This window comes from Halictus rubicundus, chromosome 12 (assembly GCF_050948215.1).
Source record: "Halictus rubicundus isolate RS-2024b chromosome 12, iyHalRubi1_principal, whole genome shotgun sequence".
NCBI classification, from domain to species: Eukaryota; Metazoa; Arthropoda; class Insecta; order Hymenoptera; family Halictidae; genus Halictus; species Halictus rubicundus.
In genome coordinates, this window is record NC_135160.1 from 14,335,608 (window position 1) to 14,350,754 (window position 15,147).

The following is a 15,147-nucleotide window of genomic DNA, read 5'->3' on the forward strand; positions in this document are numbered from 1 at the left end:
AGGCTCTGATTCAGCCTAAAAGGTGATGCAGGTTCTAATACAGGCTAATGCAGGTTATGGTCCAGGCTAAAAAGTTGATGCAGGTTCCGTTCCAGGCTAAAAAGATGATGCAGAAAAGTGGGGACACTAAAACCCCGAGCGTGAGCACTCTCATGTCCTCTCTGACCATATTATACTCATAGACCCGGCTTCAGATAATTGAAGACGAGATTAAATCATCTACGAGATGTCAGAAATCTGAGGTTCTCGTCGAATATTGTATTTGAAATTCACAGTGCACACCGGAAACGCAAATGTCATTATCCGTCTCTATGTCATAGGTTTATGACATAGAAGGAATAAGAAAACGATGAAAATATTTTATTTCTAATTATTATGACTGCTAAGTGATTTCCAACAATAATTTCAATAAAATATTCACATTTTCTGTTTTAGATACTGTCGAATCTTCCATTTTCCAGTGATAATGTTATGTGTCGAATGTAAAAAGAAACTAGGTGAAAATGGACGACTGCAAGTATTTCCAAGGATTTCTAAGTATGAGGATTAAGAGGTTTCCTTGGAAGATAAAAAGAAATACTATAAAATCGTTTATTTTTCAGCCATTATATTGTTTTTTGATATATTTATTGATAATACAAGAGTACGAATGAAACATAATTGCGTCGAATGAAAGCGTAAAAAGGAACTAGTTATGATGAATCTTTATGGAGCGTGCGAGGATTAAATGAACGGTTACCTTGGACGACGAGGACTATCGCTGAAATGATTGAAAAGACATACTGTTAATCGGTTCATTTTGATTTTATTTCTTTCCCGACATATAATGCACAATATGTTCGATTTCGTTAGTTGTAATGTTTGCTAACCGGTGACGATTAGCGTGATCGTAAGTACTATGGTTTTGTTTGTAATTATTTCTTCTCATTTCTCTCTCTCTCTCTCTCTCTCTCTCTCTCTCTCTCTCTCTCCCTCTTTCTCTTTTTTCCTTCAATCGTATAGTACGTACGTGCTTGTGGAGTTCGTGCACTTTTTAGACGGGGTCGCACATTCGGGCGGTCGCTGTCACTGTATGTACAATGATAGTCTTTCCTCTTGAGTCGGCGCGAGCCGCCCGAAATACGATTCGCAAACGGCCTCGTGTTTTTTTTTATCGTAAACAAATAAATAATTTATCTCCTCGAATACTCTCTCTCTCTCTTTCTCTCAACTTGAATCGTCTCATTAGACGTAGGAGGTCAGCCTTACGATCTTACGATTAGTAACACTTAAGATTCAATACGGAAGATTGAAATACGCCGAGCGAACCACTCTTTCGTCTTCCTGTCCCTCCGCTCTATGTAATTGCCACGGGTAAGATGCTAACCGATCATTTTCGACTGTCGCAGAAACGAGGGAAGCCGGTTATTAAAGGAAACGCTATCTGACGGAATAATTGGATGAAACTTTGCGATCCGCAGCTTGTCTACCGACCCTTCCCGATATCGAAGTTTTACACATCATCCGCATCTCCCAGAAGAAAAAGGTCACTTTCGTTTATCACTTACGCGCTGCTAAAGGGAACGGACTACAAATTATTTATACTCGTTATTCGTTACTTATACAAATTACATTATATCGTCGCTGTACACTTAATATCAACGTGTCGCAGCGTGTCGTGTACAAAACAACATAATAAGAGGAAGACGATTGGTAATGGAAGGTTCGTAGCTGTCACAGCGAAGGCAGATCGGGTCGTCGAGATCATCCGGGATCCATCATGGCTCTCCAGGAATCAACTCTCTCGCAAGGTTCACACTCTCTCACGATAAAGGGCAATGCACACGGAAGATGGAGAGCTGGGATTCTTGCGCGCGCGCGCTCTCTACAGATTAGGGCTGTAAATAAGGTTTATCTTTACAGCGTCGGAGCTTGACGTTTTGATCTACCTTCGCCACGGAGGCGAGTCGTGAACAGCACGGACATGAATCAGGGTTTACGCAACGTTGTCCACACACCTTATCCTCCCTCTCTCTCTGAGATTTAGTTGCTGCGAATGAATTTTTCGAACGGATCGTATACGTTGTTTGGACCTATCGATGATATCCCTTTTCTCATTCGAAACGGAACAACTGCGCAAGTGGAAGGATCCGAAGAAGCTCGGGCGGGCTTGGAACGCTCGATTGGCACAAAGCACGCGAGGAGACTTTTGCGAATCATGCGAATCACATTTGCCGTCCGGATGATTGTTTCCGTCGCGTTTCTTACTCCTAGTGGGACGCGTTAATCTTACAAAAAAAAGTGTATCTCGAACCACGGCACGACCTGCGCGCTGTTTCTCTTATTTTTGTTTCATTTGAGAACGTCCCAAAGCCGCGATACCACTACAATTATTCCTGTCAGACTTTATCGGTCTCTCTCACTCTCTCTCTTTCTCTTTCTCTCTGTTCTAGAGTGGCCACGAGTTTCTGTTCGCTTGTTGCACAAGCGTTGCATCAATCTCGCCGTAAACCTGAATTGATTATTGCCCGCTTATCATTACCGGATGAATTCTAAACGGTCGCATGGTCGAATTACAACGTTTTCGTTGAAGAGACACGCCGGTGCTCGTTCAAGAATGTGGAAGAACCCGTATTCGTCGTCTCGGACGGGAGAGAGCAACGAAGACGAAAAGTGGCTCATGGTGCTTCCCCCGACGATAGTCGATTAACATCATCCTCTGCTCGTATACAATCACGACGAAATCGTGCACGCAAGTCTCATTACGCGCGCGTAGGATTAGAAATACAATAGTATACGCGCAGAGGTTCGCCTGCAAGTACGCGCCTGTACATGATTACGTGTAAAATCCGTCGCGCAATGTCAGAAGAGAGTTGCCCTCTTTTGATTAGCCCTTTGGAGATCATAGTCGCGTGTGCACCCCTCTCTCCCTCCCTTCCGTCGACTTAATTTTCCGATCCATTTAAAATATTACAGACAAAATACACTGCGCGTTCGAACGAATTTGATTCAATCTCTCTCCGCCCTTGTTTCACGGCTATTCAACGTTCGCGTGACACCCCCGTGGAACGCGAACCCCCTCCAAAGGGTTAAGCCTTCTCTCTCTCTCTCACTCGCTCTCTATCTCTCTTTCTCTCTCTCTCTCTCTCTCTCTCTCTCTCGTTCCGAAAAATAATGGATGCAATCGTATTCGTAATAAAAAGGCATTTACGCCTTTCTTGATTAGCACCGAACTTAACGACTAGTCAGTTTACGTGCGCGACGTGTCTGTATAACAGCCGTGCGCGCACGGTCTACTCAAATTGTGATCGTGAGTTTTAAAATCCGAGATAAATGCAATTCGTTCTTCTGCCGTTGCGCCGCACGACACGCAACAATAAAGTAGAGATTAAAATACTTTCGAGACATTCGAAAAAATGGACAGACTTTCTTGGAATATTCAGCAAGATTAATACAATATAATGCTGGCCGCGTCGATTACCGCAACAAACACGCGCATTATATATATTTATATATAATTAGATTTATTCGTACCTCGTGTACGCGTAGATATATTTTTTATCTATTTTATCGATCTATCTACCGTTTTTTTTCTCTCTCTCTTTCTCTCTCTCTCTCTCTCTCTCTCTCTCTCTCTCTCTAGCGACACTAGTCCGTGCCCAACTAACCTGCTCGAGCGTGTCAGGTGTGCGAACATCCTCTCTCGCATACCTGGCGCACACTGCAAAATGCCGTTAGACAAATTTGATGGCCAACCGGATAGTCGAGGATCTCGCCACTTTGAGCAAACCAAACTTCAAGCAAAAATAATTATATCAACCCCTTGCGCTACCACTAATTTTATGATTATAGCAATTAGAACTTCAGCGTCGTTCATTATTAATTGGAACAAGATGAATGTTTGTGTTTATTATATGTCAATGTATTCTTCAATGACTATTATACCGATAGAGATAGCATAGAATTTTATTTTGATTTAAGGAGAGTTAGTAATTATTTAGAATTTTGGTAATTATTTGGAAAAGCATCTTTGATTTTGATGACCTTGAAATATATTCTCTGGGACATGATGAGGGACCTCCACTCCTGCCTTAAAGGACGAATTCGCTCATTGGGAAAAGGCAGAGTTTGCTCATAGTCATCCTAACAATTGTTTTGCACATTTAAATTTCATCAAAATGAAAGAGGAGTACCCTTTTATAAATAATTAAGTAGTTTATATAACAAGAACCGCATTACGTATGAAAAACTCGGAATTTTTGTAAGAATTGGATACTTTTAACCCTACTGAAGAATTATTGAAGAGTATAGTGCAAGGGGTGAAAAAAGTATATTAAATTGAATAATCTCCTTTTCGAAATTGGTTGAAAAACAGAAACTATAGATAGATGTTCCCATTGTACAAATGATTTTCAGATGAAAGGTTTTCAACCTAGTAGACTGCGGACTGTATGCATTTATAGCAAACACGATTGTCGGTACTTTGGTTTTATAAAAAACTTTAACAAACTATACTGAGATTTCTCACACATTTGAACCTTGATAAAGTTTTTTTCAGTTAAGTTTCTGTTAAGATTTATATTTAGAGTCAATAAATTACTTCATATTTATAATATTCTTTATATACACATACACATAAAATACGAAATAATTTAAGTCTCTTCTATCAACAAAACGGGAGATCTGTTGATCAAGATTTGCAATGTTACATTCTATTCTAGAAACTCCAAACTAACGTTCCAGCCAAGTGGAGTTGACGAATTTATGTGGAAAGATTAAAAATACTTAAGAATATCGATTTGTCATTAAAATTGTGAGAGGAAGAAAGAAATTTCTATTTTGCTCCCGTTTCACGCAGTTGATGCAGAAAATTTGTATGTCGCACAGCGGTCCACAGTCTATTGATCATAACGCTTAACTAAATTTTCGGAGAAACCGTTTTAAAAGGGAGTCAAGTAAATTTTTCATGTTTTACTCAAAGCGTGCGTTCGGTTTAATTAAAAATCGTTCAGATTTGATGAACGTCACCCGCGCGATCTAAATGCATCAATACCCGTATACCGATATAATTTCTATGAATTTCACGCGCGTCGCGACGTTCACGTTGACGAGCCGCTGAATGGACGCCTCTTGGCGTCGGGATTGTTGCTCAAGTATGCGAGTCACGATGGAACACGCGACACCTGTACCCGTCGAATATAACGAAAGAGTGAACCCACACAATCGAAGGAAGTAGTACGGTTGCACTTTTTGAGCAAACGATCGCTCTCGTCGCGTATCATAGTGAACGTTCCATGCGTTTCTCTTTCTTCTTTTCTTTTTTATACGCAACGAGATGTCCTACGCTTGGGAAGATACATATTTGGCACTGGATTCTCTGTTTCCCCCATCGGGAGAGCTTTTCAGGCTCGAATCGCAACTCCATTCCGCGTTCTGTACATTCCAGATTGGCAATGCCGATTTATCATCTCTTGGACACGCTGTGCCCCGATTTGCTGAAACAGGAACTGTATCGAATGCTTTTCATTCGATCGAGCGTGAAATCATCGAAAATTCATCACAGACTTTTTTCATCTAACTGTCAAACTCTCTTCCTGGAATACATACAGCCCGTCTCTTTTATTACACCATCTATTAATCGATTTCATCACTGGCAGAAAGTGTTCGATCAAAAAGAATTTTTTGGGGTGTTCCCAAAATATTGGGGATATCGTAGAAAAATTTCGATCGAATGATAGACCATCTTGTTCTTTTACCAAATATAAAATAATTGTATCTCTACGTTAAATCTGTACGTTAGGCGAAAATTAGAAGAAAATTTTAAATAGCATGGCAAAGCTTCGAAATGCTCTCGAATGCTTCATGGAAAAGATTTCTTCAATGCTTATGGACGATTGATCAATCCCTAGATCGATGCAAAATTTTCGGATTCCGTATCATACGAAATTAATATTTTTATACGAATATTTTCTTTAAATACGACTTTTATCGTTGCATCTGTTTGTATAGTTAACAAAAATTTTTTTCCTGTTAAATGTATGAGCAGTGACACCGGTGGCACCCAATGGTTGATTCGTTTGATCGAATACCTGTCGCCAGAGGTGTGTGTAATAACAAAAATCGATTTGCCCGGTCAGATCATACTCGGATTAAATGGAACACTTTCCCCGAGATCACTATCGCTATTTAGAAACACATCATATGTGGCATTCCCTTCTGTTCTACCAGCTTACAGACCGTTTCACAATAGCGTGGACGCAATATCTGCGAAACTTGATATCCCATAACTGCGAGATTGTGTTAGAGCGAACATGCGCAACCTCTTTCGACACGCGTTTCCTCAGAATCTCTCAATATCGTTTTTCTCACTAAGAAACACAGGCATTCTTCGGTGCCTTGTAGGTCAAAAACCTTTTGAAACTCTTTTGAAACCGCATCTCGAAGGAGCTAAGTTTCTCAATGACCTTCAATGTTTAAAGCAAGTAGGAACGAAGGATAAAGTGATCTCATAATTCTTTTAAAAAAAGATCCAACTTTCTTCCCACGCGAAGAGCCTTTTGGCACAAAGATTGAGACGTTTGCATGGAATAAAATAACAAAATAATAACGATAAAATGTTATACATATGTTTGATATGGAACTGAAACTTCGTGAAAGTCGTATTTTGACACCGGGGACCAAAAGCAACAGTTATTCTAAAATTTTCTACGATTCCATGACTTTTTTCCTTTTTGGTTGTAACAGTTATGATCCCCGTTTAACACTGAAAACGAATTAGTTTCAGAACTGGCGACTGCATGGGACTGCATAAAATGTCTCGAAAGTCGCCGTGCCCACGCTCTCGTGAAACAGGCTAAGCGGTATACCTCGGTCTGAGGAGCAACAGGAAAAACTGTTGGTTTGGTGTTTGAATCGGCATCGCCAGTCGAGAAGGAACCGGAAGCGACAATCATACCGCTGCCATTCAGTCGGCGATAAAAATACCACTGTTCAATCTACAACATCCGCGCCGCCGCGTTTCATTTGCGGCCGGGAGACCCGCGGAAATCTACCGAGAGATCAAAGGAACGATATCAACCAGCGATCTTCGAGTTTTCGACGAGCGGAGCCAGGGGACGCGCCGCTCCCAGGCCCAATTTCGAAATTTTCGCAGTTAGCGCGTGCAAACCGTAAACCGCGGCAAATAACGTAGTTTTAGATACTTACATATCGTGTGGTGTGCCGCCCCGCGCGGCCGATTAGGATGCGAAAAAAATATACGTAGCCGCGCGCGTGCGTGCGTTATGACTAGATAGTTTTGTAGACCCTCGTATCGGCGATCGAAGACCACCCTGCCGACTTCGTTTTCTAGAACAGATGACCGGAGAGCGAACGGCAACCTTGTAAAAACGGTCGCGAACGCGACGACTCGGGGATTTTACAGGTGTGCCAGGACACCGCGGGTTCGGGTCGGGCTCGGGCTCGGGATCCCGAAAGTTTACAATGCTCCGAGTACCCGAAGCTGCGATCGAGTTGAGTTTGAGGACCCCAAAAATTTGTAATCAAACCAGTACGACGCTCTTCCGATCTAATTTTACGTTTTCCGGGTATCCGACCTTTCTACTTTGAAAGATTCTCGACCCGTCCCGACCCGATATTTTCGGGTCCTCGCAGACCCGGGACTGTCGGTATCGTCGCGACGCGGACCGGATTTACCGTGTGTTCGGCAAACGCGAACGATTGAGCACAGAAACGCCGATTTTTCTGGTGAAGTTACGTTAATCCTAGTTTGATCTTAGCCTCCCTAAAACTCGAGATTCCCCTTAATTAGTGTTTTATCGCAGAGCTGCTCGTAATCGGTCAAAAGACGAAAGGGGTCGATCGAACGTCGGCAGGGATCGATCGGTGCGCACACCTGACGTTCTTCGAGCCGAGTCACGAGGAGAGCATCGTACGACGATGATATGACGTCAGATTCCCCTTTGTTCCTATAACGAGGGCTCGCCCTTAGCTGTTCATCACGGTGGATCGCCTGGAGTAGCCCCGTCTCGTCATCGTCTCACCCTGAGCCTCGCACTCCCTCTTCACACGATCGATTATGTCCGCCACCAGCTTCTCTTCTTTTTCCCTCTGCTGCTCCCAGTCCGGCCCTTTCCCGATCTGTGGGGGAGGGGGGGCACACGGTTTCACATTTTTTTTGTTCGCCCTTATCCTCTCGACGGAGCGTGAACGATCGGGAATGATGCGCAAGCAAGCGGACACGGGGGTTGCGAGCCGCGAAAACCTTTCTTCCCTGATCGTCTAGCCCCTTTTCGACGGGCTCGACTAATCGACTATGTCCAAAAAAGAAATCTAATAGCTTACAGATATTTTCTATCTCGTTTGACGGTGATCCGGTTCACCGATATGCAAATATTCTCGTTACTGTCGTTGCTCACTTAACTACTGACCAACATATCTAATACCTCCATCAACATAGTTTAACACCTTGCCTAACCACTTAATTCCAAGATTCCGGATTAAAACGTGCTATTCGATTTCGCCCGATGCTCCAAATCGGCGGAAAATAAAATTGTTTCGAGGTCGGTCTGAAATGATTCGATCGTTGATATACGGGTTAGTTTATGACGGAGAGTTAAAAACAATTTGGCGTCCGAAACTTCTGAACTCTGAGTCAGAAATTTTTCAAAGTATCCAATAACATAATGTTCGTAATTACAAGTCAGTTTCGATCTAGAAGCCGGTTCGAATCGAACTGCTACCGGTTACCAAGAATTTCCTGTTTGTGCACGGCACACCGTACCGACCTTATTACGGAATCGCGATGAAGTAATCAACAGCTCGCGTTACTCGTTTCCGTTGATCATAACGCGTTCGCTTCCTGCGCATTTTACCGGCCAGCAAAACCTGCTCAATTTCGCGAGCACGCGGATCATCTGCGCGGACGGAAGAAAGGCTTTCGCTGTTCGAGTGTCAATCGATGGGGGATACGAAGAGCCGAACGCGGACGCCTAAGTGAGGCGGGACACTTGTGTGAGTGAGACGTATTAACCCCTTGCCTTAACCGACTTTGACTCTCCATCAGAAAATGACATATATATAAGATGACACGGAACGGCAACTGAACCGTTTTACTTTGATTTTAAAGCAACACGGAGTGCCAAGCAACATCGAGTGGTGCGTTTTTGTCGGAAACCTGAGAATTAAATTGCAAGGCAAAGGGTTAAGTTTCCAAGGGATCCGAATTTTTGGGAATTGTGGGGGATAGCAGCGGACGCTTAAAGTGTGCACTTCCGTACAGGGTGTCTCGTAACATAACGGCTTTGGATGACTCGTAAGCTAATTTACGGAGCTATTCGAAGTCGTGATATGTTAGGACTCGCCCTGTATATGACCTTGCCGGCTAAGGAAGCGATCGCGTGATAGAGGGTAAGACTTACGTCGGAGGTCTTCCGGGCTTTCTTGTTGGTCGGCTCTTCCCTGTTCTCGTCGTTCTCGTTGTCGGAATGCCGGGAGCTCAGGTGACCAATGTAACCCTTACGGGACTTGAAGTAAGCATTACAGCTGTGGCACTTGAAGAGCGGCGCCGGTTGGGTGACCTGGGTGGAGACGTGGAGTTTGTACTTGTGCCTGTACCAACGAGTTCGAGACGGTAGGACCTCGCCGCACCACTTGCAGACTACGGAACCGTCGTTTTGAATGAGGTATTCCAGCAGCTTGTAAAACAACGTTTATTTGGTTTTTTCTCTCCCACTCTCATTCGTTTAATCATCGTTCCTCGCCCCCCGTTCCTCTCGTTGCTCGCGCTTCAACCCCCGTTCAGAAAGACAACCTTTCAACCGCCCCCTTCCCCCTCGATAGACTCAGCGTGCACCCTTCCATAAAATTATGCCATTTTACTCGCGGGAAATTTGCGGATGTTTGGACGCTTTAACACTAGATTTACGGGACCCGTCAAAATGACGGATTCTAATATTTTTAATTCACGAATATTGAGATTGCAAACATGGATCCATGAGGAATTATTTAACAAATTGATTTCTCGAGGTATATATTATTAAAAAATGGCTACAGATTTTGACAGATATATTCATGTTATTTTTATAAGGAAATGTAAAATAGTCATTTTTAGTGATCCGTAAACCTAGTGTTAAGGGCTTAGAAAATATTGCACAGGATTTGTCGGTTCGTTTATGATGGGACGTGTTTTGAAAATTTGGAAAAAGACTTTTCGATCTCGACGCTCACCCACCGATAAAACTGTGCTATTTTGGTCACGAGAAATATTTGAATAGTCACATTTTTTGGGCACGGATAATATTCCCCAGATTCAGTTCATTTCTTATCGAGTATGTTACGCTGGGACGTGTTTTGAAAATTTGGAAAAAGACTTTTCGATCTCGACGCGCACCCACCGATAAAACTGTGCTGTTTTGGTCACGAGAAATATTTGAATAGTCACATTTTTTGGGCATGGATAATATTCCCCAGATTCAGTTCATTTCTTATCGAGTATGTTACGCTGGGACGTGTTCCGAAGAGTCGAAATAGTTAATTGTTAATTGTCTACTGTTGCGTCAACGTTCATATGACTTTGACTTCAGCCATGACTGCATTTCTAAATTAAGTACCGTTTACACCAGTTACGCAATTGCCCCTGTTATGGTAGGTTCTTTAATTAAAGCGAAATGCTATAGGACGATTTGATCTTGAACAAACTACAGTACTGCTCGCTTGATTGGACGCAAACGCGACGCTGTTCTCGCAACTTACCGATTCGACATTTTTGCGTACCGAATTATCGTCTCTTCTTCGTTTGCACAAATTCTCAGATCATTTCTCCGGAACATCATGAACTATAAATATGCCAGGCAACTGCGGGGACGCCTAAGCGAGCAGTACTGTATGTACACGAAGTTGTAATATTTAGGACTGATGGCCCACCATTTGTTTCCCACCGCTCAAACATTAGTGTTGCTCGATCGGAATGTTTTCGTCCTGTGCAGTGTAAAATTTTACAGTTTTTTTACGGTTGACTGTTATTTACTCAACACTAAACCTACCGAGCCTTAAAAGTAACACGTATTGTCTTATAAAAATGATAAAATTTATTTAGATCTTGTGCGAATCACTAAATATATTTATTTAATCATTTCCCATGGAAGCACCTTTATAATTTCAGTAATTGTAAAATACAAAATCTGGAATTCTGACTGGCGGTGGTAGGTTTAGCGTTAACAAACGAGATCGAGTATGAATCCCGTTCGGTCTATCTCAATTTTAATCTGTTGCGTGACATTAAAATTTTTTAATCAATTCCACCTGGGATTTTCTAGAAAGGCAGTTGACAAAAGTTTCTGATGTGGATTGAAACACGTTCTCGAACGTGTTCGAGGTTGCTCCCTACGTAAGTTGAGGGTCCGGCGGCGCAGCGAAGCAGACGGAGGATGCACCGACAGAAAAGGTGTCACCCATGATAAATTGACGTAAAAATAAGATCCGCTTCCAGCCGGGAGCTCTGTTACGCAGAGAAAGGCCGGTTCAACGAACCCCCTTCCCTCCCCTCCCCTCCCCTCCCCCGGCGAGAGAAAAGTAAACGGCTGTTTTAATAAGAGATATAGATACGGGGACAAACGAGATAAGAGAATGAACGCAAGGATGGAAGGATTTACTTTTCCAACTGAAAACGTTCCTCCTCGGGTGCTTTCCATTCGGCTGGTACAAAGTGACATAAGAAATCTTCAACTTTACAGTTTCCAGTTTATTGGCAATCAAAAGTCTCTCCTGTGCTTGGCGATCAAATATAAAAATAAAAAAGAAAAGAACCGATCCGTAATGGTTATCTTGCTGGCGGTAACATAGGATGGTATAATTACATGGGAACAGTCAGAGACGCACTCGCAAACAGAACGACGGAAAATATAGTTTGCTATCCGCGAAGCACGCTTCCTTATACGCTAATTAAACAAATGTTACAAACAGTTCGTTCATATATATATTATATATATGTATATATCGTAATACAACGCCTATAACGAGAAAACTTTCTGAACACACCACACGCTTTCGTTTCTGTTCTCTTTTTTCTTTTTTGTTTATCAACGTTTCCTAATCGATAAATCAGATGTCAGAAAGAAAGACCTCGAAAGTTCACAATTGTAGCTAAAAAGGAAATACTTGGACTAAACGAGTTTAAATACAACACACCTAATACTTTTTTTTTTGTCGTTTTGTCTCGTTCTAATATCAATTTTCAACATTAATCAAATTTCACTAGGACACACTGTATCGGACAACGACGCTTATCTTCATCGAAAAAAAAGTCGGTTGTCAGTGCTGATATCGAACTCACCGAAATTGACTCGTCTCGAGTAAAAGTTCTTTCGGTCAAAGAAAAAAACAAAAAGATTCAAACAACAAAAAAGAATTCCGATTCTGATAAAGTCGTTTCACGTGTTCGCAACATAGTGCTTGCTCGTTTCTACGCGCTACTTCGAGTAGTACCTCCGTTGGTCAATATGATCGAATAAATATTGGTTAAATAACTTAACAAACGTTTCACTATCGGCAATAACTGACTAGAAACTACTGGCTGTAACAAAACACTGCATTCGATAACTAAGCAAAATGATTTTCTGGCCTGCAAGGAGAGGTTACGATTTTCTGTGAACGGAACTGTTCGGACACTAACTTTTCGTCAGCTCTAATGTTTCAAGGTTTGTTTACCCTCGTCAACCCTGTACGTTTCAAGCCCAGCAGCGTTAAGGGGTTACATACATTTCATAAAATTAAAAAAAAAATCGATTTTTCCAAAGTCGGAATGCTGGCGAAGTTTTAAAACCAAAGTGACGGATAATTGTAACTTTAAACGCGTTCTCCTCGAAATGGGGTTTTCAAAATCGGTACCAGACGCGTCTGACAAACTACGAGATCAATTTGGATAAAATTTTGCAATAACATTCTTAGCCATTAAGCGGTACAGTGTTTACACAGATTACGAAGTACCGTACCAGAACCTTTCTAAAATTCTGTATAAATTTTCTCGGATACCTTGAATTATACGATTTAAGACTAAATGATCCAAATGTTCTAAAAAAAAGTTCAAGAAACTTGATATTCGCAATTGTCGCATAACACAGCGGCGAAAGTTAGTGTACAGAAATTCTGTTGGGGCCGTGAAAGTCAGTACATCAGGTAAGGGTTAAAACTATTATCTATTCATTTATCAATTTTATAAAACATATTTTTGAAGGTGTTTCTGTTCATTCAGGAGCGAAACCCGAATCCCGCTGTCGGAGGATTAAAATGATCGGGCTGTACCGTCAGGATCTGCCGACAATCTGGGACCAACCTGGAGCTCGATTCTGTCCGCAGGCTCTGCTGCGATAACCGTAGCCAGACGGGTATGGATTTTCCGACAGATCCTGCCGGAAATCTGAGACCAACCTGGAGCTCGATTCTGTCCGCAGGCTATGCTGCGAAAACCATAGCCAGACGGTATGGATTTTCCGACAGATCCTGCCGTCAATCTGAGACCAACCTGGAGCTCGATTCTGTCCGCAGGGTCTGCTGCGAAAACCACAGCCAGACGGGTATGGATTTTCCGACAGATCCTGCTGGCAATCTGCGTGCAGATCGTTCAGAGGATACGTAACCCCTTAAAGAAGAACGAAGAATAATCGTGACCTCCCCTTTGCGAAAGTTCAACGGCCCACCGGGTCTGCAACAATAGAAGGTCCCTGTCGATCCTCGCTAAGAATTCTCTAGTATCTAACAAAATTTCCTAATGCCCGTGACGCGAATGGAAAGCACCCTATCAAATCCGCGGCGGGACGGGCCTTTGAAGCGGTCTCCTCGTGGTCTGTCCGTTTCTGTTGGTGCAATTTCCGCGAGGACGCGGCAAGCCGCGCCTCTTCCTCGTGTTCGTCCTCGGAACGAAGCCAGGCGCAGGTGGTGCACTGCCTGCCGAAGCAGTACCAAAAGCAGCAGACCAACCAACCTGTTTCCTGACCTCCGGCTCGGCCTCCCCGGACTCGGACTTCGGCAGCAACAGATCGGCCCGATCCTCCTCGCGATCGGTCAGGAAGTGCATGCCGCTGACCACCCTCTCGGACTTGATGAACGTGCTGCTGCCGTTGTCCTCGTTGAAGCTGTCCTCGCCGGTCCGAGCTGGCGTCGTCGTCGGCGGCGGCGGCGACGACGAGGACGATGACGTGCAGATCTCGAACGTGATGTCCGTCGGCAGATTCGGCAACTGGTCTGGTTAGACATGGACAGAGAACAGGCGCAGGATTGTTAGTTTGCGGGTTTACAGCCCTCTGGGCAGCTCGACCACGATTTCTTTTATTGTTAATGACGGGGACCGGAAGGGCAACCGATTTTCTTCGTCCACCAGAAGAAGGCGAGCAATGTTAACGGATCTTCGAGACTATTAAGGGTGCAGTTATAATATCGGTTCTTGAGACAGTTATCAACAACCAAAATAATATTATAATTGTTATGAGGATATATCGGTTACGGTTCTATAACTGCTATTTTTAGGTTCGAACTGGAAATAACAATTATAGAATATCGTGACCGATATAAGCCAGAACCGACACCCTCGTAACAATTGTAACATTATTTCGGTTCTTCTGTTTCTAACAGAACGGATATACAGGGTGTCTCAGCATCGGTGGTACAAACGAGAAGGGGACATATATCGGCCAGGAGATACTATTCCTTGATCCACGCCGAACGTAGAAGAGGATAGTGAACCTCTAGAGGCCTCGGACGCCGAAGAGTGTAACATAATATACATAGGTCATACTCAGTATACCCCGCGGCAGTGGGGATAGTTCTGGGACTTTTATCAGATAGGTATTTTGGGACAAATTTGGAGAAAATACTGTGCTAGAAGTAGGGATATCAGGTTTCTCTGTGCCTTCTTTTAGTGGACGAAGGACACAGTAGCGTTCACTCAAGTTTGCTAAGTTTGGGATCCAGAAGTAGTTTCATTCTCTTCTCTTGTTAACAGAGATAAGGCTACAGTTTCAGTCAAATTTAACCGAGCGCTACTGTGACAAATAGAGAACTTCGCTACTGTGGCGAATAGAGAAGACATTACTGAAGAACATCAGGAATGAGGAATTAGGTTTGCTATATTAGAGGAGGTGGGACAGTTTTATTTGACGCGTTGTATGGAAGAAA

The 15,147-nt window shown here is 43.0% G+C and overlaps 1 protein-coding gene and 1 long non-coding RNA gene across 7 annotated transcripts in view; one reads left to right on the plus strand and one right to left on the minus strand.

The window, feature by feature from the left end:
- The first annotated feature begins 686 nt into the window (after window positions 1-686).
- On the plus strand, window positions 687-4,726 carry LOC143359844 (uncharacterized). Its single transcript, XR_013083171.1, has 2 exons — window positions 687-889; window positions 1,389-4,726. It is a non-coding gene; the product is annotated as an uncharacterized LOC143359844 (long non-coding RNA).
- Window positions 4,727-7,672: 2,946 nt separating this feature from the next.
- Window positions 7,673-15,147, minus strand: part of Ttk (zinc finger and BTB domain-containing protein ttk) — a 57,351-nt gene continuing 49,876 nt past the window's right edge. For 4 of the 6 annotated variants that reach the window (XM_076798127.1, XM_076798125.1, XM_076798128.1 and 1 more), the window contains exons 5-7: window positions 13,958-14,217; window positions 9,399-9,674; window positions 7,673-8,118 (exon numbers count right to left, since the gene is read on the minus strand). In XM_076798127.1, the coding sequence (XP_076654242.1) occupies window positions 7,966-8,118; window positions 9,399-9,674; window positions 13,958-14,217 (689 nt within the window). In that variant the 3' untranslated portion in view covers window positions 7,673-7,965. The remainder of the gene's footprint in view (window positions 8,119-9,398; window positions 9,675-13,957; window positions 14,218-15,147) is intronic. The other 2 variants (XM_076798131.1, XR_013083169.1) reach the window with 2 other exon arrangements.